We start from the raw sequence: 23763 nt of genomic DNA, 5'->3' as shown, positions 1-23763 counted from the left end.
TAAGATACTTGGGGATTTAGGGACTTTTTTTTTTTTTTGTGGTCATGCGTGCACACATAGGTGCTGGTGGGGTGCCGCTGTAGCATACATGCACGCGCGCACACCCCACCCCCCCAATTAATTTTCTTCTGGTGACTGAGCTTTGAAGCCATTTGATAAAGAGAGATGCTTTGGAAGTACAAGAGATCCCGAAACCTATGTTCTCAAAGGGAATCGTGTTTCTTTATTTTGCATTTGCCTATTACTTGTCAGTGAAGTAACCACTTCCTGCTTTGCTTAGGGAATTTTCAGTAACTTTTTTTTGGGGGGGGGGTGAGTCAGTTACATTCTAAAGCTACTGGGATTTATTTAACCTGTGGCCACATTGTAGCAACTTTTATCTCATTCATTCTGAGATATTGAAGATAGCTTGACTCTTAGTTAGAATGCTTAGTATTCCATCTTTTAAAGTAGTCAATCTTTCTGCTTATGCTTCTGAATTTTGTGAATTTCTATTTTTGATGACTGAGCATGCTCTTAGTTTGCTTAGATGGTTCCTGTGGTTGAAGGGATTAAGGGAGAGAAAACACTTAGTGTGCTTAATTGCTTTCAGGATCTTCTTTTGAAATCTGATTTGATTCCATGAGAATGCTGCAGGAGTAAGTGTGATCTAGAAATAGCTGAAGAGACTTTAGTGTATGGTGATGTATATGAATAATGTAGTAAAAATGTTTTTAAAACTTGGTCTTGTTGGGGAGGTATTTGCAGAGAATAGGCCAGCTTTTATCTCCTTTAGAGAATATTGCATAGCTTTTGACTCAAATCAATGTTTCATTCATAGAATTCCATTATTTTTCTGTATATTCTTTTCTATGCCTCCTTCAGATCATTGCAGAGATAATGGATGGGGAAAGAAAATGGTAACAAAGGACCAGGAATTTAAGTTTGATGTGTTGGCAGTCAGTTTTTGTTGATGAGTGAGAGAATATTAATTCCATGTACATTCATGGACATAACATAAGGATTGCTTTCCTTTTTGAGGGGAGGCATAATTGCCCTGAAGCCTTGAGATCTTGAGATTGTGAGCTAATAGTGAAATTTGTGAAAGAAATAGGTGAAGTTGCACTAAATGCTGTATAGGGAATGTTTTGTCCTCTCCTGGTAATCCAGTAAGTTTCAGGAAGGTCAAGAGTGGGAGTTATCGCAGGTCCTGATAGGCTGGATGTTGATTATTTGGTGTTCACTATTTAAAAATACTAATTAGGCCTGTTTAAAAAAAGTGATCAGCTAGCATGTTAAACTTTCAGTGAAGTAGGATAATGAGACTTCTGTTGAGTTTACAGATGCATATTCTTTGGAGACAACTAGGTGGTGCAGTGGTTAGAGTGCTAGACCTGGAATCAGGAAGACCTAAATTCAGATTTTCCTCTGGACGCTTACTAGTTATGTGACCTTATTAAATTGCTTACTGCCTGACTCAGTTCCCTCATCTGTAAAATGGGGATAATAATAGCATCTACCTCCCAGGGTTTTTGTGAGAATAAAAGGAGTGTGTGTATAAAGTGCTTTACAAGCTTTAAAGCACTAGATACACTATTATGACTATATTGGTAATCACAAAAATACTTAAATTTACTTTTCTGCATAACAGATACTCTGTGAACTATATGCTTGTTGCCTGAATGAAAGAACAAATGAACTCAAAGTACTTTCACATAGATTTGCCATTATACTCGCATTTCCCAAAGACAGTGAGGAAGAGGTGGCTTAACACCCTAAATTATACATGCAGAAATTGGGACACAGAGAGGCTAACAGTGGCACTTAGGTCTAGAACCTAAGTCTTCTAACTCCCTGTTAATTTGTAAGTCAGAAAATCTTTATAAGGTTAGATTCACACGTCCCTCTCTTTATGCATCCTTAAGAGGGGAAGGGGACCTGGATGTTAAGGCAGGAACTAACCAAAGTATTCATTTTCCCAGAAATCTTGAAATAATTCAGAGAGAATTGTGTTTTGTTGAGTAGACTTTTATTTTAAGCAACTATGAATTGGATTCTACTAAAGGGTAAAAGATTTGCATTCTGCCTTGATAGGAGCATCTAAACAAATGAAATAATAGATTATTGATTGAAATGACATGATCCTAAATAAAGTGAATAAAAGAAAAACCTATGGGTAGGGGTTATCCTATTTTCCTACCCTCAGCAAGGTTTGTTTGTGTGTAGGAAAGCTAGGTGGTACAGTGGATGGAGTGCCAGGCCTGGAGTCAGGAAGACTCATCGTCCTGAATTCAAATCTGGCTTCAGACATTTAGTAGCTGTGTGACCCTGGGCAAATCACTTCACTTTGCCTCAGTTTCCTCATCTGTAAAATGAGCTGGAGAAGGAAGTAGCAAACTGTAACCCCATTTAGAATTTCTTTGCAAAGAAAGACACAGCTGAAATGACTGAACAGCAAGTGCCTCACATGCATGTGTATCCATTCATTCTCCTAGAACTTCATCTTGTACCCCAGGGGGGAAAACTGCCTCAGAACTAGACCTTTCTTCTAACTTGTTTCCTGAGGGGGCTAAGGGCATTCTAAGGGTTTTTAAATTCTTAATTAGCCTGGCTCTGAGGGTGGGCACACACACACACAAAGAGGGTATTTTCACGTGATGAACAAATTTGAATTTCATTCTGAGATTGTGTTTTATTTAGCCCTCGTGCTTGGCCCTTTTAGGTTAAGTTTGACTATACAAACCTATATTGATTGTTGCTGAGAGACCCAGAAAGTTGTTTCTTGTGAGATGGAATTAGAGAAGTATCCATAATCTGCTTGTTAATGATCCCCCAGGTTTGTCCTTCTTCAGTCAAGATTGAAGAGCATATGTTGGGAGTGCATCTTTATGAACAGTGATACCTTTCATTAAGGAAATTTTTTGTTAACATTTGTTAAGATTCTGATATTGGGGTGAGGGAAGGAAAGTGGAGAAGTTTCAATTCCCAGGTCTTTTTTCCAGATTTATTGGAAATTTTAATGTTCACATCATCCATTATTTGAAAACATAAGTGATCTAAAACTAAGTAATTATTAAATCCCTAACATGTGAATTTAACATTCTTGTGCCTTCACTTATTGGTTTCACTATCCCATGCCTTGTAGGTGGCCTTCACTACTGTAACAGAGTGGAAGAACAGAAAATACTCATCCTTCTAGGTCATTTCATTTTTGTAACTTTTTTTTTTTAATTTCTATGCACAGTTCTCTCTGCTTGACAAGTTGCTTACATAGAGTTCTGGGTTTGCTGTCAGGGGACACTGTTGAAATAAATGCTGGCTCTGCTCCATTTTGACTGTGTGACGCTGGGCAAGACTTTTCATCTGTAAAATGCAGGCAATAAGAATGAATATTTAATATTTTAAAGTTTGCGAAGCACTTGACAAAATTTGCATAACCTTATTTGGACCTCAACAGCACTCTACGAGAGGGAGAATATTCTCATGTTATGGTTGAAGAACATGAGGCAGAGAGTGGGGTATTTAGCTCTCAGTGTCCAGCTAATAAGGTCCAGATGTGGACTTTGAATTCATGTTTCTTAGTATTATGGAACGCAAGGGGAATTTCTTAGTGAATAGGTTGTATGATTTTTTTTTTCCTCCTGCAGTGGCCAAGTAACAACTCATGCAAGCAGGCAAAAATCTCTGTTCTAGGAGACACAAAGTTTCTCTGCTTTCCAGATTATTAGAGAAAATCAAGTGTTATTGAAAATAATCAAAGAATGGCTTTACAAATGATAGGAAGGAAAAGTCTGAAGAGGAAGAAGAATATCCTGATGTGTCAGAATGTTGGAAGGCATAAAAAAGTGACATGAGAATCAAAGGGACCATTGAGTCCAAAGAACTTGGTTGTAGGCATTAGGTTTTTATTTTTATTATGTGGAGGGGGGCTGCTTTTCAAGGAGTGATGAAGTCAAACCAAAATTGGCACCAGAAGAGAAATCATCTAGCAGTAGTGATAGGAAGAGGAGTAATGGCGGTTGGTGAATGGAGGAGCAACATGTAGAAATAGTAGAGGGGGCAAATTTAATCTTGGTATTAAAAATACTTCTTACGCGGCATTATCCAAAAGTAGGATTTGCTGCCTTTCCAGGTGTAGAGTTAATTTCACTAGAGATCTGTAAAAGATAGGATGACCATTTGGTAGAATTGTTTTAGAAGATATTCTTGATAGGTGGCCTGCTGTGGAGTCCCTTATCTCATTGTGTTGCTATTTTCAAACAATGGAATTTAGAAACTGAGGTTTAGCTGTTCACATGTTTAAATGAGCTCACTCAAATAGCCTATGGGTTGAGATATGTAGGTTCCTTTGAAGGTTCTTCATGGGCTCCTCTTTGTTGCCAGAGGCGGTGGTTGGGAGAGGAGGGGAGAGGGGATAGGGGATATCATAGGTTCTATTTGGTCCCTCTTCTTGTGGTTTTAACCTCAAGAATCTGAAATGAAGTTCTCAGTTGAAGATGAACTACATCTTACTGAACACTTGGTAGTTTTGGAACTTGGCTTATTTTATAATGGGTTTTCAAGTTTTTGTGTTGGACTAAATATATATGGCCATAGTACATTCAGTAGAGAATGATAAGATACTGGCTGGGGTGTCTGTACGGTTTCTAATTGGCTGCTGGCATTATCTCCATTACCTGCTTGTTGGCTGTGAAAATTCTTTGCTTCATGTCTTCACCCCCCCACTCAGAAACTTAATGCCTTAAGTTTGTATAATATTCCATTATCTCATTTGATGCAGTAAATGTACTTGTTGTATGCCAAGTCCATACCACTTTGGGAAACATGAGGTGGTCTACATTTTATATTCCACTTGATCTAACGGCATTGGTAGGGGGGTATTTCTCAGATCTTTTCCTTACCCCAGTAGATTTCTCTATTTATTTTAGGAATGCATTCATGTGGATGGAAAATGCACACCCAATACTAAAAAATTTGACAAATTTAATTCACTTAGGTGCTTGCAATGTATAAATATTATAAAAACTGTAACAAGGCCTTATAATCCCTTCAGTTCTTTTTATTTCTTTCATTCCTCAGCCAAACTGTCAAGAAAAGCTCTTTATACTTATTACTTTGACTAGCATTCTTCTTGCTGACTTCTCAACCCTTTGCAATCTGGCTTATGCTCTTGTCACTTTAACTGAAGCTGTTCTTTGAGAAATTACCAATGATTTCTTGTTTTCCACATCTAATGGCCTTTTGTCAGTCCTAATCCTTTTTGACCTCTCTACTTCAGTTAATGCTGTTATATGTTCTCTCCTCCTGGTTGTACCTTTCTTCTATGGGCTTTCAGGTCTCTTAATTTTTCTCTTCCTACCTGTTTGGACTGCTTCTTCTTTAGATTACTGGTTCATCAGCAGTTTTCATGATCCCTAACTATGGGTTATCTCAAGGCTGTGTCTTGGGCTCTCCTTTTTCTTCACACTATCTCTCTTGGTGACCTCATCACCCCTCTGGGTTTAATTATCATTTCTGTGCAGATGGCTCCCAAATCTATCTATCTGACCCCATTCTTTCCCCTGAACTTCAGTCCTCTGTCATATCTGTTCTTGTCTTTTCACACAAGCAGCATCTTCATTAAAGCCCCATCACCTCATTCCTGGACTATGGAAATGACCTCCTAATTGTTTTTTCCTTCCTTCTCCAGTCTCTCCTCATGCAAGTCCACTCACTACACAACTGACAAAGTAATTTTTCTTAAAAAGAGCCGACCATGTCACTCTCTTACTCAGTAAACTAGTTGTTTTCTATTTACCCTAGGGTAAATGTAAATCCCTCTGGTTTGGCTTTTTAACCCTTCAAAACTTGGCCCCAACTTTTTTTTTATTGATTTATTCTACATTATTCCCCTTTTCATGTTTTGAGATCCAGGTAAACTGCCTTTCGCTTTGTTTTTCACACAGGGACGTTTTATGTATTGTCTCCATGCCTTTGCATTAACTGTATGTACCTCATGTCTGAAATTCATTTCTTCCTCTTTCCACCTCATAGACTTTTCCTTCAGGAGCTACTGCTTTGATGAAGCCTTTCCTGATCCCACTCTACCTCCCTCTCTAACTTCCTCGTAAAAACTTTGTATTTATTCTGCCTGCATGCATACTCACATGTACAAGTTGTCTCCCCTGAAAGATTAAAGCTTCATGAGAGTTGTGATTATTTCATACTTTATTTATATCCCCAGTACCAAGTGTAGTCTCTGCCTCAAAGTAGACAGTTAATAAATGCTTGATGATTTATTAGCTTTAAGAAACTTATCACTTAGAACTGTTGACAGACATAGAGATAATTATAATGCATTGCAATAGGGTAAGTATATGGAATGCTTTTAGAGTTTTGGGGTGGGGGGTTAAACTTATGTTTAACTATGTCATCACTTTGAACCCACTGAGTTGTCATATCGTGCCAATTCTACCTCTATAAGATGTTTTGTTATCTTGTATGCTCTTTTTCATGCAGTCAGTAACTTAGTTCAGGACCTCATCACCTCTTTTCTGAATTTTCCTGGACTTTACTATGTGTGTTTCCGTGTGGAACCCAGTGGGTTGGAAGTGATGACAAGATTAACATATGTTATGCAATGACCAGGTGGACTGATTTTTGATGTAAGACCCAAATTTTCTCAGAGATGATGTGTGGGAGAGTGAGAGGGAGATGTTTATCTTTACAAACAAAACAAAACAAAATGAAAAAAACCCTAAATGTTGAGATTAAGTATGCTACTGTTGTAGCTTTTCAGAAATCGCTCTTCAATTCAACAAGTATGTATCCTCTATGTACTATGTTCAAGACACTGTGTTAGATCCTGGGGATACAAAGATAAAAAAAAGTAAACAATCCTTGTCCTCAAGGAGCTGACATGCTAGTAGAGTAGGATTCTTAATTTGAGTCCTTTGAACTTTTATATATATTTGTGTGTGTGTGTGTGTGTGTGTGTGTGTGTGTAGATACATAAATATAGATAGATAACGATTTCAGTATAATCGATTTCCTGTTCTGAGTAGTCCATAGGTTTTACCACAGGAGTCTTCCACACTAGAGATCAAGAAAGGTCTCACTTAAGGTGTGGTGCTTGAGCTAAGCTTTGAAGGAAGGTAAGGATTTGAAGAGGAAGAGATAAAGAAGAGTGTCTTTTAAGCTTGAGGGACAGGCTATGCAAAAAAAAAAAAGTTCAGATCCCTTGTACTTGAATGTTGATGAGACTAGATTATTTTTCAGACACTGCAAGCCAGCCGATATGCACTGGCATTTAGCTGACACTGTCCTTTCAGGTTCTCGTCTGTGATTTGATTGTAGAATAAAAGAACATAGATCTAGAGGAGGAAAGAACCTTGAATACGATCAGGGTAGAAATTGAGGCACAGGTTAAGTGATTTCCTACCATTACAGAGCTTGTAACTGTTTAAGGTGGGATTTTAATGTGAATCTTACTAACTCCAAGTCCAGTGCCCCCTCCACTACTTTGCAGTAGCCTCTCAACAAGAGAGAACCTCAAAATAAGACATCTATTTATATATTTCAGCTAATAACATTGGCATTTCTGTTTACTATAGCCACAGACTATGCTAAACATAGGGTTATTTTAAAAAAGAACTTACCATATATTTGGGGTGGAAGATGAGGATCCCTCCTTCATCCATCTGCCAGCCTTCTCACTCCCCTCCCCCACCCCCCTTAACCATAATAAAAAATAGGAAATGATTAAGTGCAGATGTCTGTGAGATTCAAGGATGAAAAGATGGTTATCTAAAAGGAGTAGCAGGAACATTGAGTGGTTCTGTATACCCCAATTGATAAATGGTCAAAGAATATGAATAGAAGGAATCAAAGTCACATGTAAAAAATGCTCTCAATCACTATTGATTAGAGAAACACAAATTAAAACAACTGAGGTACCACGTCAAACCTATCAGATAGGCTAACATGACAGAAAAGGAAAATAACAAATAGGGATATTAATACACTGTTGGTGGAGTTGTGAACTGGTCTAACCATTCTGTAGAGCAATTTAGAACTATGCCCAAAGGAATATAAAAACGTGCATACCCTTTGACCCAGCAATACCACTGCTTGGTCTGTATTGCAGAGAGATCAAAGAAAAGGGGAAAGGAGCTATATGTACAAAAATGTTTATAGCAGCTCTTTTTGTGGTAAAAGAATTGGAAATTGAGAGGGGAATAGCTGAACAAGTTTTGGTATATAATTGTGATTGGAATGCTATTGTGCCATAAGAATGACAAAGTGAATAGTTTCAGAAAAACCTGGGAAGATTTATATGAAATAATAACAAAATGAAGTAAAAACATTGTACATAAAAAAGGCTTAGCTACTCTGCTCAATACAGTAATCCATGATAATTCCAAAGGACTCATGATGAAAAATGCTGTCCACCTCCATTTAGAGAACTGGTGGTCTCAGTGCAGATAAAGCATATTTTTTCCCCTTTATTTTCCTTGCCTTTTTAAAAATTCAGCATGGCTAACATGGAGACGCTTTTCATGACTTCGTATGTATAGTTGCTGTCATATTGCTTGTCTTCTCATTGGATAGGGGAGGGACTGGAGGGAAGGAGAAAATTTGGAAATCAAAATTTTTAAAAGAGAATGTTAAAAGCTAGTTGGGGACAAGGGAATGACTCTCTATGTGGGGGCACCTGTTCTAAACCTTGGAGGGTATTATTGGAGTTACTGGAGATCGAGGGAGACCACGGTAAATTTTTAAAGGCATGAGGTCTGACTTGAGCAAAAGAGATGAAGCAAGGGGCAAAATGAAACTGGAAAACATTTTGTAGTCTGTTTGGGCTAGAATGTAGAGTTTGTGAATCAAAAAAGACATGGTGGCAAAGTGTAAGATATTTGTATTTTAAAACCATTAGTTAAAACCATTGTAGGTTTTTTTTTGGTAATGTGATCATACCTGTGTGGTAGGTTACTTTAGCAGCTATGTAAAAGATATATTGTAAAGGAACGTAATTGGAAATAAAGAGACCAGGTAGAAGGTGTTGTAATGGGTAAGACAGAAGTAGAAAGGAGATAGTTTTCAAGGGGTGGAATTGACAGAAGTTGGCATCTTCTGGGATTTGAAGGCCAAGGATGATGAAGAGGGAAGAATGATTGAGTTTTTTGAGCCTTGGTCACTGGTAATATGGTTCTGTCAATCAAAATGTGAAAATTTGCAGAAGAGAAGACAGGTATTAGAAGAAGAATTGAATAGTTTATTTTGGGATGTAGGGAGTGTGAGATGATGATGGGGCACCCAGGCAGGAATGTTTAGGAGGTAGTTACTTAGAGATGATAGACTTAAACTCAGGGAGGTAGAATAAGATATTTGGAAGTCAGCTGCATAGAACAGATTTAATAAAATTCAAATCTTTTCCATGTTCTATCAAATGCTAAAAACTAAATAAAGTAAAAATTACCTCAAAATTGATTTTTCTTCTTAAAATGCAGTGGACCAGTAAATAGTTGCATGATGTTAGTGGAGATGACAGATCCATCTTTCTGTGTTCTTATTATATTGTAAGAGGTGGGCTGCTAGCTGAATTTAAAAACTCTTCTTTTGAGACGCAGAATTGGTTTATCGTTCCAACACCAAATTGAAGATTTATGCTATAGTTGTTTGAGGACTTTTCTGAGTCATGACTCTTTATAGGCATTGGCTTTTTAGATTTCCAAATATTTAGGGGTGAAGGTAGGAGATAAAGCAACATTTATGTCTTCTTGAAACTCTAAAAGACTTATTTTCTATGACCTGAACATCTTAGAATTTCTTACTGCCTCAATTGTGATGATTTACTTAACACAGTAGGAAGATTATTAAGTGAATAGTGATACATACTCACTTTTTTTCCTCCCTCCACAGATTGATTCCATATCTCAGCCACTGGAAAATCTTGGTACCACCAATACTTCAGAGGCTCTTTCCACCAAACCTTGTGGAATAGTGAGACCAATCAATGGAGTTATTAATCCGTAAGTTTGAATATCTTGACACAACAAAAAAGAAGTTGTCAAATTAGCTCATGAGTTATTTTAATAATGTTGGCTCACATCAGGCTAGAACGCATTTTCAGAATAGCCGCAGGTGGGGGTTACAGAGGCTGAAGGTTCTGTTGGATGTATTTTGCATGCTGCCCACCTTCAGACACTGTGGTTCCCTTTATTGGTATCTTCTGGTTCTGTTTTTTTTTTTTTTTTACTCAGTAATTCCCTAAGTGGAATATGGGGAGAGGAGTGGGAGGAATCAAAGCTCATGCAAGTTACTCTAGCTTAATAAAACCTTTATCCTGGTTAGTTACGGTTCTAGTGACTAAATAGTGGTGTATTGAAGACATGGTTTGTTTTGTGGGTAGTATAAAATGAATAGACTGTTCTTTCTTTGCTAAAAAAGAATATTTTGGGATGTTAACACTTCTCTTGTGTAGACTCCAGTCTAGTTTGGCAGACCATACTCCTGGAGATGGTTCTGATGCTGAGGAATTACTACATAAAAAGCAACGGTTGAATCTGGTGTCTGCTTCTGCTGATGGTCCATGTGGAGCAGCCCGGACCCGTCCTGTACTGAGCTGTAAGAAGCGGAGACTTGTTCGGCCCAGCAGCATTGTGCCCCTCTCCAAGAAGGTCAGTACTGGTATGTCTTGATCTCCTGCCCTGGATGGAGAATGTGCTCAGTCAGGTAGGAGTATCTGAGCTGTTGTTCTAACCTTGGGCATCTTAAACTTTTCAGTAAGAATTAGAAGGAATAGATGTGTTCCTTAACATAATAAATGGAAAATGAGTGTGCCTCCTGAGGTATTCTTTTTATCACTTTAGACAGCATGTCTTCCTGGATGAGGGGTGCGTCCTGAGGTTTAGAGATGAATTCTATTATTAGAAAGACAGAGATTGTTGAATACTAACGAGGACGGTAAAATTCTAAATGATGGAAACTTAAAGATTTGCAAATTAAAAAAATTTTTTTTGAGGGGGAAAGGCAGGGCAATTGGGGTTAAGTGACTTGGCCAAGGTCACACACCTAGTAAGTGCGTCAAGTATCTCAGGTTGGATTTGACTTCAGGGCCGGTGCTCTACTCACTGCACCACCTAGCTGCCCCAATTTTAAAAATTATTAAATCACAGTTTATAGTAGAGCTTGTAAAAATAATAATGAAGTTTAAACTGTGATGTTGACTAAACACATTTCAAACAACATAATTAATGTTTGATTACTTTGGTGGCTTTGTTTTGTTCCTGGGACAATTTCTATTTTATGATAGTTTTAACAATTTTTTCATGATCTCTTAAAAGAGAAAGAAATGTGGAGTTTCACTTTTTCTTAGTTGATCTTCAATCAGGAATAAAAGAAACCTAAGAAAATTCAGCAATTTTCTTGCCTCTAAATTTTGGGATAAAAACCTCCAAAATCAAAACTATTTTCTAAGAGAAAAGTTGAGAAGTGGGGTAAAGCAAATTAATAAACAGTACATTAAAACAACTAATACATTAATATCAAGTTTGGGGAAATTAATCATAGTCATTTTTTTTTCCTTAATGTTTTCTACAGTTGTATGCTTGAACATAAAAGCAAGATACAGAGGATGGTTTTTTGGGCGTGGGGACAGTCTTACTTTGAGGTTTGACTTCACCTGTCATGTATGGAATTGTTCATGAGCTGTTATCTTGAGAGTTTTGTAAATTTCTGGATTTCCTTGGTGTGGAGACCATTATGATTAGTGTGGAAATCCCCGTGCCTCCCTACCCCCAAAACAAAAGTACTTTATCTTTCAACATAAATTTCTAAAGTTTTTAAGAACATTCTCAAACATAAAAATTTAGAACTTTAAGAAAACTTTAAATATGGACAACAAACCAATTAGTTGTTTCTAATGAAATTACTGAGGTTATATAAACATTGATTGCAGGAAGTATGTTTATCTTTGTAGCTCTTCATAGCTGAGTGGCACCTTGGACATAGTCGATGATACTTAATAAGTATTGGTTAATTGATATAGAGCAACTATACTTTCTAGTACCTAAATATACATATTTCAGCATTTTTTAGGGCTATAAGTGCATATTTGATAGAAAAGTAATCTTTTGATTCTTAAGCAGAGAGTAATGTTATTGGGAATTGTGTTTTGGGGTAATGGGCTGCTTCTGTGTTCTGGTTAGCTTTGACAAACACCTCCACTCTGGAAAAGTCAGCTCTTTAGGTTCATAGATACAGCAGGCCACCACAAATGGTGGGAAACACATACCATTAACTCACTCCCGTCTAGGGCCAAAATCGTATTTGAATTTAGTCCAATATGTTGATACTAAAATTGGAACTGAGGCAAATGAAATTTCTAAGAACTAAGATGTGGCACTCTGGTCTTTGTGAAAAAGGACATGTTGGATCCTAAAATGCTACTGATTGATGTCCGCTTCTTTCCTCTGACACTGCCACCATTTTAGTGCAAGCCCTCATCCTACACCTTGATTACTGCAGTAGACTGCTGGTGGGTCTGTCTGCCTCAAGTCTCCCCCTATTCCAGTCTGTCTTCTGTTCAGTCCCCAGAGTGATTTTTCCTGAAGTGCAGATCCAAACATGACACCTTACTCAGTACAATCTTATAATTTCTTATTATCTTGAGGAGCGAATATATATTCTGCTTTCTGCAAGAAGTCTCTCCCAGTCCCTTGCTCTCTCTCTCATTCTCTCTCTTCCTCCCCCCACTCTCTCCCCACCCCCCATTTGTGCTCATTAAAGGCAAATTAATTGCATAACTTATTGTTAATTGACTAAGTCATATATACCTAGGAAGGTGTCATTTAAAATGTTTATTTCAATGCCAAATATAAAACATTAGTTTATATTATTTGCTATTCATGTTCATTACAGCAGTCTCTTAAGATCTTCTTAGTTTTGGTTTTTAAAATTTAATATCATATATTGACTGCCATCTAGAATTTGAGTCATAAAAGATACTTGAGGGATTATTGTATTATAAAACACTATGCTAAGGGTCAAGGCTATAAGACATGGTCTCCACCTTCAAGGAGTTTGTAATCTTAACCATTCAGCATAACGGTACAGAATAATTAAATTTCAGTGAAAGCATGCAAGCAATAAATTGTTTTGCAAGTTTAGAAGAATGAGATATATTCAGATTATCATCAAAGAAAAATTTATAGTAGAAATTGTGTTTTAACTAGACTTTGAGTGATAAGTTTTAGATGAGCAGAGAGGAAAGGGTGAGGAGGGAGGAGGGGCACCATTATAGGCAAGGCCGAATGAAGCAAAATTTGCACAAAGGCCAAAGAAGGCCAAGTATGTTTCTAGGACAGTAAGGAAATTGGTTTTAACTAGGGCTGGCTCAGGTATGTGTCTTTCTAGTGACTTAATGGAGAGCCTACTATATGTAAGAAATACTGGTAGGTACTAAAAGATGAATAAAGCATCATCTAGTCTAAAGAGTTTTGACTGTCCCATGGGCCCGTTGGAACCCTTTAATGTTTCTGAACAAGGGAAGCAACATGAAAGTAGTATTTTATGAAAACCATTTCAGCATTACACTCAAATAAAAATGGATTCCTGTGGGACTCATATTGACTTAGAAAAACTGTAAACCAATATGTATGCTTTATTGTGTTTTTATTTATTTTGTCAAACATTTCCTAATTACATTTTAATCTGGTTTGGGATGTGCTCATTGTAAGTTTGACTCCTGATCTGCATGATAGATTAGAACAGGGAGAGACTGGAGATTATTTTAGTACTTTGGGCATCAGGTGCCAGGAGCAGCAATATAAAGGAAGGCAGCCAATAGTAGACATGCAAAGCAAGAAGTATGGAGATGTTTGTGAATTACTATATGTGAGAGAGAAAGGTAACACCAAGCTTTTGAGCCTGAAAGTTTCGGGGAAAATGATATCATTCATAGAAATACAGAAATTAGTAGAAGAGATCTAATTTTGAAGGGGGAAAGATGTGTTATCCTTGAATACTTGCTATGTAGAGATTTTCTTCATGTATTAGTGCTTGAATTTTATGTGTGATTAAAGAGTTGTCTTTTTATGTTAATGATGGATCTCATTGCCTTTTAGGCCTTTTATTATGGCAAATGTTAGACTACACCATTATTTTTGGTTCAGGTTGGACTTGTTTAGATTAAGTTTCATAATAGTTGCTTTAAGGGTGATTTTCTGCAATAGGATACATAGATATTTGTTACCCTTTCTGGGAAGATGATTTTCCTTGTCCCATTAGCTACCAAAACCTAAGTTATTTATTAGTAAATCTGATGTTTGCCATTTATAGTTTGGAATCTAGTTGGATGGCTGGTTTCAGTTACACTTTTTGTTAGACAAATTTCTGAAGTGATTTATCTTCTAGTTTTGAATCTTAGGGAGTTATTTTAGTTTGTTAAATTGTGGTAATAAAGGGATGATTAGGTATGATGCCATAGGAGCCCTAGAATTATTATTGGTTGATGAAGTCTAATTAGTTTTGAAGTTCTGAGAGAGACATGCTTTGATACTATCATACAACCCATATTCTGCACAAGAACCTAGTACCTGGTTCTTTAGGATAAAGTGAGTGTACCTGGAAAGCTCAGCTACCTGATGGGTTTGCCATTATTCATAGAATTTGTTCATGAAATCTCAGTGAGGTCCACTGTCTCAACTTTGTGTCTGACCGGGTGCTGAATATAGACCAGACCTATTTAAAGTTTTTCCTCCCCCAAACCAACACTTGTGTAATACCTGGCCTTCTTGACTCAACTTTTTACTTTCAACCCTACCTCCCCCTTGGAACTCTCCAGGGTACTTCCCCCAGTTGTCTTCATGATACTATTTCCCTCACCTTGCCTGAAGCTGAAGCTTGGTGCCAAACCTTATTCTCTTCCATCATCAGTATTTTCTTCTACCTGTACTTCCCTTTCTGGTCCTCCTTTTTGCCATTGAACCCTAGCTTTACACCTAAAGTTATTATATCGAGGATATTATAAAGTCAAGAATTTAGAAGTGGTGATGGGTAATTAGAATTCTGCTTTCAGAGAATTTTTGGTTGGTATCACTGGTTGTAATCACTCTTCACAGAGGCATTCAGGATCTTTTGAGTGTGTGTGTCTAAGAGGGATTGTTTGTGTAGCTCCCCAAAAAATGCAATCTGTAATGTTCCTATGTAAATGCAAATATTCAGTGGTATAGAGACAGAGTATAAAGGTTTTACTTATCTAAGCCAATGCAAACTCTTTAATTTGAATGTCAAAGTGCCTGGTATGGCTTCAAGGACTATTATCAAAGTCGTTCAGGTACTGATAAATCAAACACATTGGAGGTGGAGTTTTAAATGTAAAAACTCAGGAAAAAGCACTAAAATTCCAGTCAAAAACTTGTAATACAAATGAAATTAATCTTATTTTTACAATATTAATTTTCTATTTTACAGACCAGGATGAAGGTCTTTTAGGATCAGAGCTCTTCTGTTGGTGGCCAATATTGGTACCCTTTTCATTGTGCATTTTAAGAATTTTACATAGTCCTACCACAGTGGAGACATGCGTACATGGTGACACACCTCTGTAGTTTGCAATCAAGTGCTTTTGAACTTGTTATATTAATATTCTAACTCTGTATCTCCCCCCCCCCCAAATGTATCCCTACTTTCTAGTTCCTGTTTCTGACAGCACCTTCCTTCTTCTTGCCTTTTAGACAGGAGACCTCCCTTCTACCTCTAAATGGTCTTATCTGTCTTTGTCCTTTGTTGCTTCCAGTTCAGATCAGTCAAATTCTTTACCATCTTCTACTTACTCATCAGTGTTAGGAAAATCAAATGAGTTGAAGTGCTGCTCTAAGTGCCAATTGTTCCATTCCATTGTTGTCACACTCACGCTTGTTCAGACTGTTTCTCATCTCATCATAACTACTTTAAAGTTTTTCTGTGGCCATTATATTTACCCTCTCATATTCATCTACTTGAAACTGTAGTAGTATTTATAGGTTCACTACATTTAGCTTTGGAAGGAGTTGTAGGGACCATCCAGTACAACTTCATTTTTGACATAGGAAAATGAGGCTGAGGGAGAAAGGGGACTGTCCTTCCCTAGTAAGATGTGGTAGAGGCAGAATTTAAACCCAGTGACACAGCCCGTCATGCTGTCTGCTGGTAGAGAGTCAAAAAGTCTATGCAAGGAAACCGTGATAAAACAATCAATGAGATTTGTTCGTAGCAATTAAGTACATTCTGAATTTATGCCACGTAACTATAGGCGGATTTATCTAGGATCTTCTTGGATTAGAGAGTAAAGAGAAGCTCCCCTCTAAATCTGGAATTTGATCTTGAAGTATACAAAATGATGAGGAAACTGCATGACAAACCTTTTGCTACTGTCACTTTTCTCTAAAGTGGTTTTAACCTGTAATAAGTACACAGAGCTTGGGTGTCTGACCCCACAGGAAAGTAGGGGAAGGGGATAAAAAAGGGGGGATGATAGAAGGGAGGGCGGATAGGGGGAGGAGGTAATCAAAAGCAAACACTTTTTTGAAAAGGGACAGGGTGAAGGGAGAAAATTGAATAAAGGGGGACAGGATAGTATGGAGGGAAATATAGTTGGTCTTTCACAACATGAGCATTGTGGAAGTGTTTTACACAATGATACACGTGTGGCCTATGTTGAATTGCTTGCCTTCTCAGGGAGGGTGGGTGGAAAGGGAAGAGAGGAGTGAATTTGGAATTCAAAGTTCTAAAAGTGAATGCTCAAAAAAAAAGTTGTTTTTGCATGCAACTGAGAAATAAAATATACAGGCATTGGGGTATAGAAATGTATCATGCCCTACAAGAAAATAATGGGAAGGGCAATGGCGGGGAGTGGGGTGACAGAAGGAAAGGCTGAGTGGGGAATGGGTCAGTCAGAATATATGCCATCTTGGAGTGGGGGGGGGGTAGAAATTAGGAGAAAATTTGTAACTAAAAATATTGTGGAAATCAATGCTGAAAACTAAAAATATTAAATAATAAAATATGGGGAAAATTTTAAAAATAAATAAGTACACAGAGCACTAGGTTCCTAGTAGAAGTAACCTGAAGGCCTTTTTAGATATCATATGTAACTCTTTGAGTCTTCCACAGCTTGTAAGTATATGGCTAACATTCCACATGCAGCTGGCGTGATGAACCAACCCCACAGGCCCACAGGCAAAGGTTTATGATCCAGTTGTCTGTTTTGGATGCTCTTGTAAATCACATTAGCCATTGTCAAATATTCGAGAAATTGGAGTACTGTATTTTTTTTTAAAGGTAGGGGAGGTTAGGATATAATTTAGAAAAGCATTTCTCAGAAGCCAGCGGAGATTTCCTTTATTATCAGTACATAAAACTACTGGGCTTTGGTCTTTATTACCTCACAGTGAGTTTTCAGGAAAGGCGAAATACTGATGAACACTTGAATCTAGTAAATATTAAATTTTCATTTTGTATTGGGGATGGGGGGAATGATGAAGAAAGGGAATGAATTCTAAATTGAATATATGCACAACTTTGTAAGGATGAATATAGATAATAAAATTCTGTGCATTAGGGGACAGTACCTTCAATAGTTAATGTGCCAGGTTCTCCCTCTTTAAATATAGGACATAGAATGTTAAAGCTTGAAAGAAACTTAGTATCTGCTTACGTTACTGTATTTTTTTGGGGGGGGGGGGAGGTAGGGCAATGGGGGTTAAGTGACTTGGCCAAGGTCACGTAGCTACTAAGTGTGTCAAGTATCTGAGGCTGAATTTGAACTCAGGTCCTCCTGGCTCCAGGGCTGGTGCTCTATGCACTGCGCCACCTATCTGCCCCACAGTTACTGTATTGTAAAGATGGGAAAACTGAGGATCAGTACAAGGTTACGTCTGTGCTGAAGATCGAAGTTCTGCTGTAGCATGCTATCATCCTAAATTTTGTCGTCCAGGTGTTTTTGGAAATCTATGGTACCCTAACTGACTACCGATGCCAACTGCCAGCAGAGTTATTATATGTTGGGAGTTCTGGAATTACTTTACCACTCTCCACTCCCCAACTCCTGACACCCCCCATCTTTGGGGACCAGAGAGTAATAAAGTACAATGCATGGGTATCTGGGTTGTTTATTTCTAGGATCCAACTGCTCAGAGTTGTTGTTTGCCTCTTCACAGGTTCACAGAAGCAGTACTATACGAAGCAGCTGTGATGTGAATGTTTCTTGTGTACTCTGTGGTGGTTCAAGTAGTGGTGGTACTACAATGCCTCCTGAGATCCAGTATGAAGCTCCCCTTTTGGAGCGTCTCTCCCAGTTGGACTCTTGTGTTCACCCTGTATTAGCATTCCCAGATGGTAAGTTGGGTTTCCGACTATCAGATCTGGTGCCCAAGTTGACTTCAGGGGAGGGTGGGGTATGGAAGGGATCCTCTCATACTTCAGTAAAACTCAACCATTACTGAGACACTGTCTTACTGTACAATGAAGAGTTTTCACTTAGATATGCTCAAGAGAGTAAGAGGAAACTTTTTATGTGCTGGATATAATTAAAATTTTGTAAAAGAGCCGGAAGTAGGATTCCAAGGGGCTAGAAGAATTGAGTGTTATATAGGGCTTTATGGTGTTAGGAACATGAGCACTAATGCTACCATGTAAATGCTGAATAGACAAGTCAGACTTAGCTTATACTTTGGCTAAGTGCTTAGCATATTTAAAAGGGCAACATTAAAATTAATCAGTGGAAACCCACATAATCAGGAGTATCACAAAATAGTTCTGTTAGCCGAGTAGTCCAATGAATAGGAAAAGTATGGGATGTCCCATTTAAGATACACAGCCCCAGCAACATAGACAAGTCTAGCCTGAACTGTTTGGATTTTGCTCTGAGATTGAGGCATCACTGACTTGGCTTTTGTTTGTCAGAGCTATGCCTAAAAATAGCCAAGGTCTGCTCTGCTGCAGAGGCTTAGAATACCTTTCAGATTTGGCAGAGTTTCAGTTTCCAAAGGCATAGAGAATGACTTTCTTCATGGGATTCCTGAAGGGATCATGGGATCTTTTGATTTGGACAAAAATCTTAGAGATCATCTAATCCAATTTCTCTAGGAGGAAATGCTCATCTGTCCTCTGCTTTAACAATTAGAGTGATGGGGATGTTACATTTTCTTGAGTCCAGCTCTTCCATGGATAGTAGTTGGAGAGTTCTTTTTACCAAGCAAAACCCAGCTTTATGGATCCACAGAATGGCTGTTGCTTCTTTGTAACAGCCTGACACATTCTGAAAACATCTGTGGTGATTTTTTTTCCAGCTCCCTATCTTGAACCTCATCTTCCTCAGATTAAATAGCCTATCAATTCTTTGTCTCCTGCTTTCTTCTCTTCGCCCTGAACATCACAGTTCCCGGTGTCCTACTTCCCAAGACTAATTTTGACTGTGGAAAGGCATGGGTTCTAAGATTTTCTACCACCACATAACACATAGCATTTGGTAAGAAGAGGTGAAAAGGTTAGGGTTCAGTAGAAACTTAGGCCATGAGATTTGGGACCAGAAATGACACCTGTTAGAATTTGTTGGTGACAAGTATAAAAAATGTTTTCATCTGTGGTGTAAATGAATAATTCCCCATCTGCTATTTGTATCGTAGCCAGATTGTATACCAACCTGCCCAGTGGATCCAGCCGTCTCTCCCTGCCCAATTCTAGTGTATGTCTTTAGGGTCATTGCTCATAGCAGTATGGTATAGGCATCTACTATATGTACAAGTAACTGCTAATTTGTATGGGCATCTGGCTGTGATAATTGTTGGACTGAAGCTACTACATAGCAGTAGTAACAGGCCACATTGATAAGAGAAATCTATTCTTCCTATTCCAAGAAAATCACGCCTTGGGGCATTCTGGTACAGTGAAGAGAAAATTGGCTTTGGTGATCACGAGACCTGGGTTCCACTTCTATATCTGATCCTCACTAGCAGTGAGATCATGAGCCAGTTACTTAACCTGTCTCTAAGACGCAAATTACAGAGGAATCATTCATTATTTTGAATCATTGAAAAGCATTCCATTTATGGAGTTCCTTATGTGGATGAAATTGCAGATTGGGACCCTCCCCAAAAATAACAACAACCGCAGACAACAGGACCATAAAGGCACAGAGTTAAGGAAGGACCTTAGAGCTCATCTGGTCCAGCCTGTACCTTGTATAAGTTTTCATCTCAAGAGAGCAGAATCATGTTACATTGATGAATGTTTAAGAAGGAGGCATGATTTGTTGCTGGGGATTTTTGTTTGTTTCCTAAATAAAAATTCATGATGAAGCTCCTGTAGTGCTGCTCGTATAAAGGACAAAACCCATAATTCCTATCTTCAGTTGATAGCCATGAAAACATTGCTTTCTCAGGCAGTATTTACATCCATCATTACCTTGAAGCATTACAGAAAAACTTCCAGAGATACGTACTACCCTTGGCCTCAAGACTTCTCTCCCATTCGCTGCTGCTGCTGTTGCTACAGATTCCCCACCCCCAACCCCCCCATACACAAATGGCAGGCACCAAGCAGTAATATCCAACTTTTTCTCCTCACCAATAATACTGGCCTTTCCTCTCCTCCACTTTCTTGCTAGTCAGAAAGTAAGCCGGTGGAATCGAGCTAGGGGGATCTATAACAGTCACCTAACAGGTTGGGAGCAGGTAAGAAATGAAGTCCTCACCCCTCTTCTGGGGCTGTAGCAGTAAGAGATTTATTTGTTACCCTAAGTTAGAAATCTGAAAGCATTTTCCTGATAGAAACATTGGTAGGAGATTACACCATACAAACTACTGCTACATTATGGGTATAAATAGGCTTGGGAGATGGTGTGGGAACCTAAGTCACTTTGTACCACATTGTTTCTATGAGAAAATGCTTCCTTCGTGCCAATCAACTGAGAATAAACTGACTTTGGGAATGCAGCTCGTGTGTAGGTTGAGAGCTGGTGTTATCACTATGTAGTCTCTTTTTCCCCAGAGCTAGAATTAATAATAATTATAGCTATGTAATTTGAAACTTTAGCTGCTACTTACATAGCACTTTAAAGTTGGCAAAGCAAACTTTATGCGTTAATTCATTTTATCTTTACAACAACCTTGTAATGTTAGTACTGTTATTGTCCTCATTTTATGAGGAAAGTGAGGCTGAGAGATTAAGTGACTTACTCTTTCTGAGGCGGGATTTGCACTCATCTCCCTGACTCCAGGCCCAGCACCCTTTTCTTTGTATTGCCTAGCTACCTCTTACATGTTTGCATTATAGCATCCATATGAGGTAGGTAAAGGATTTTCATTCCTATTTTACAGATGTGGAAACAGGCTCAGAGGGAGAAGAAGTTACTTGGCCAGGGACTCAGAGTCTGGAACTGAACTCAAACCCAGATTCCTTAGGGGTAAACAGATATGTTTCAGGTTTTCCAGTCTTTGGCTTTATGTTTGGGATAAGTGCTACATTCCTGAAACCAAGTATAGATAAATGCTCAATCCAGTTATTTTTCTAATTTTTTTCAGTTTGGGGTTTTTGTATTTTTTTTAAACATGTAGAGAGAATAATGAATTTTACTCAGCTATTTTCTGTGTGACTGCATTCCATTCTTCAGTAGAGTTCCTGATTTTTACCATGGCTGCCTGCTGTGCAGAAGCTCATAGCTTGATGCTATGAGTGGAGTTTTTTTTTTTTTTTTTAAATCATGCTTCTTCCATTTTGCCAGATACAGGGACTTCTTTAGGCTCTCAGTCTTGGTAAAGCCTAGGGGGACCAAGGAGTCCTGAGAAATTCCCTGGTGCCGGTGGTGATGGTGGTGGTGGTGTTGCTGGTGGTGGTGGTGGTGCTGGTGCTGGTGGTGGTGCTGCTGGTGCTGGGGCTGGTGCTGCTGGTGCTGGGGCTGGTGCTGCTGGTGCCAGTGCCAGTGGTGGTGGTGGCGCCGGTAGTGGTGCTGGTGGTGGTGGTGATGTGATGGTTGTGAGTGTGTAATAACCATTTGGCACAGCTGTGGGAGGTGCTTTGTCTCTTTGTTAGCTTGCTTGATTAGGTCCAGTTAATCTTTAACTGGAAATGCAGATGATGTAATAACTTTGGTGAAAAGAATGAACTTCAAAGCAGGAGCCTAAGTGCTTGGTCAGATTGCCACCTGCTGGTCAAAGAATTGCATACATTTTACCTGTCTAGGGAGAGATAATTTGTACGTTTTCTCAGATCAAGCCACCTAAAGTAGCAGTGGAGGGAGAAATCAATGTTGCTTGATAATCATAAGGTATACTGGAAGAAATGATAAAGAGCCACAAGGTAAAACATTTCAAGGGAATTATTTTAAGTAACTTTCGTAATTTTCTGCTTGTTCTTTCTCCTTGACCAACACCCTAAAAGCCTGCATTTAAATTCTTTTCCTCGGAAGAGGCTTTAAAAAAATCACTTATGCTGCTTTAGAACGTAAATGAACTTTCCCTAAGGTCCCTGTCCTCATTTATTACAGGCTCCTTTCTTGCCATTCTGTTACCCAGTCCTATTCAAAACTTGAGTTATGTTTAAATTTTTGAATAAGACAGGTTCTTAATATATCAGGATACTTAGAACTTCCCTCATTCAGCCAGTGTGTCAAATTTGACTCACAATTCCTGGGCAGATCTTTTTGTTGTGAAAGTCACTGAAGCATTACCACTGTTCAGCTTTTTAGGAAAGTGTTCGGCACAATGACACACTATGTAATATGTTTACCATATCTTATTATTAGGGGATAGGGGAAGCACTGGATTTGGCATCAGGAAATGTGGGTTCTAATCCTAGTTCTAATAACTAGACTTAATAACTGTGATTCTAGGCAAATTGCCTTATTTGTGATATCCATATCACAGAGGCATTGTGGGGTAATAGATAGAAAGCTGGCTTTGCAGTCAGGAAAAACTGGGTTTAAGTCTTTAACATACTGGCTGTATGACTCTAGGCAAGTTACTTGCATGTCAGTGACCCTAGGAAAATCTATCAAGCTTGGAATTGCAGAGAAGGTGCGAATCTGTACTGATGGAGAGCGTTCCTCCCTGAGAACTCCCTTCTCCAGTGAAATCACAGGTCCAGTTGCACATAACTTATCTCCCAGGACTCCTGTCCTAAAAAATGCTTTCAGTAAGTGTGAGCTAGTGATAGAAAAATGACTTAACCTTGGCCTGTGTCGTAGCCCTCTCACAAGCAGAGGAACCATGTTGGAGCAGAACTTTGAGCCTTCCAGACTCAGCATTGCCCACTCCAGGGAGTGAAGGGGAAGTGCTTATTGGGTCCATGGACGCTTCTGTTCTAGAACAAATACTGAATGGTGTTTGGAGTACATCTCAGTAGCTTCCCAAGTATGCCGTAGCATGGTAGTGCCTACTCTGTAACCTTTCTCCTTGTATTGTTGATGCATGAATTTCAACTTAAGTTCTGTATAACTGTGCAGGTAACATGACATTGCCCTTTAACCTCCTAATTAGTCAAAGTGTTTTAATCTATATCAATTCACTACTTGTCTTTTCTAAATATAAATCATATAAATCAGGGCCCCCTGTGGGGGTCTTGACTTTTAGAAAGTTGAGTTTATTGAGTAAGCAAAGGGGGACAGATTGTGTGTGGTAAAACTTTGTTTTTTAAAGACTGAAGTGCCCCTGGCTGTTGTGCTTAAATATTGATCACAAAGTAAATATTTTTTTCCATCAATAGTTTTAGCATTTGAAAATTATGCTTCTAGCTTAAAAGATGTGAGCCCAATACTAGATAGGATAG

At 38.5% G+C, this 23763-nt stretch overlaps 1 protein-coding gene across 4 annotated transcripts in view; it reads left to right on the top strand.

Moving 5' to 3' along the window:
* KANSL1 (KAT8 regulatory NSL complex subunit 1) overlaps positions 1–23763 on the top strand; it is a 221565-nt gene that overhangs the window by 185693 nt on the left and 12109 nt on the right. For all 4 annotated transcript variants that reach the window (XM_036754315.1, XM_036754312.1, XM_036754313.1 and 1 more), the window contains 3 exons: positions 9880–9989; positions 10442–10637; positions 18159–18336. In XM_036754315.1, coding sequence (XP_036610210.1) covers positions 9880–9989; positions 10442–10637; positions 18159–18336 — 484 coding nt within the window. The remainder of the gene's footprint in view (positions 1–9879; positions 9990–10441; positions 10638–18158; positions 18337–23763) is intronic.

Source organism: Trichosurus vulpecula, chromosome 4 (genome assembly GCF_011100635.1).
Source record: "Trichosurus vulpecula isolate mTriVul1 chromosome 4, mTriVul1.pri, whole genome shotgun sequence".
Classification (NCBI taxonomy): domain Eukaryota; kingdom Metazoa; phylum Chordata; class Mammalia; order Diprotodontia; family Phalangeridae; genus Trichosurus; species Trichosurus vulpecula.
This window is presented reverse-complemented; position numbering and strand designations above follow the sequence as displayed.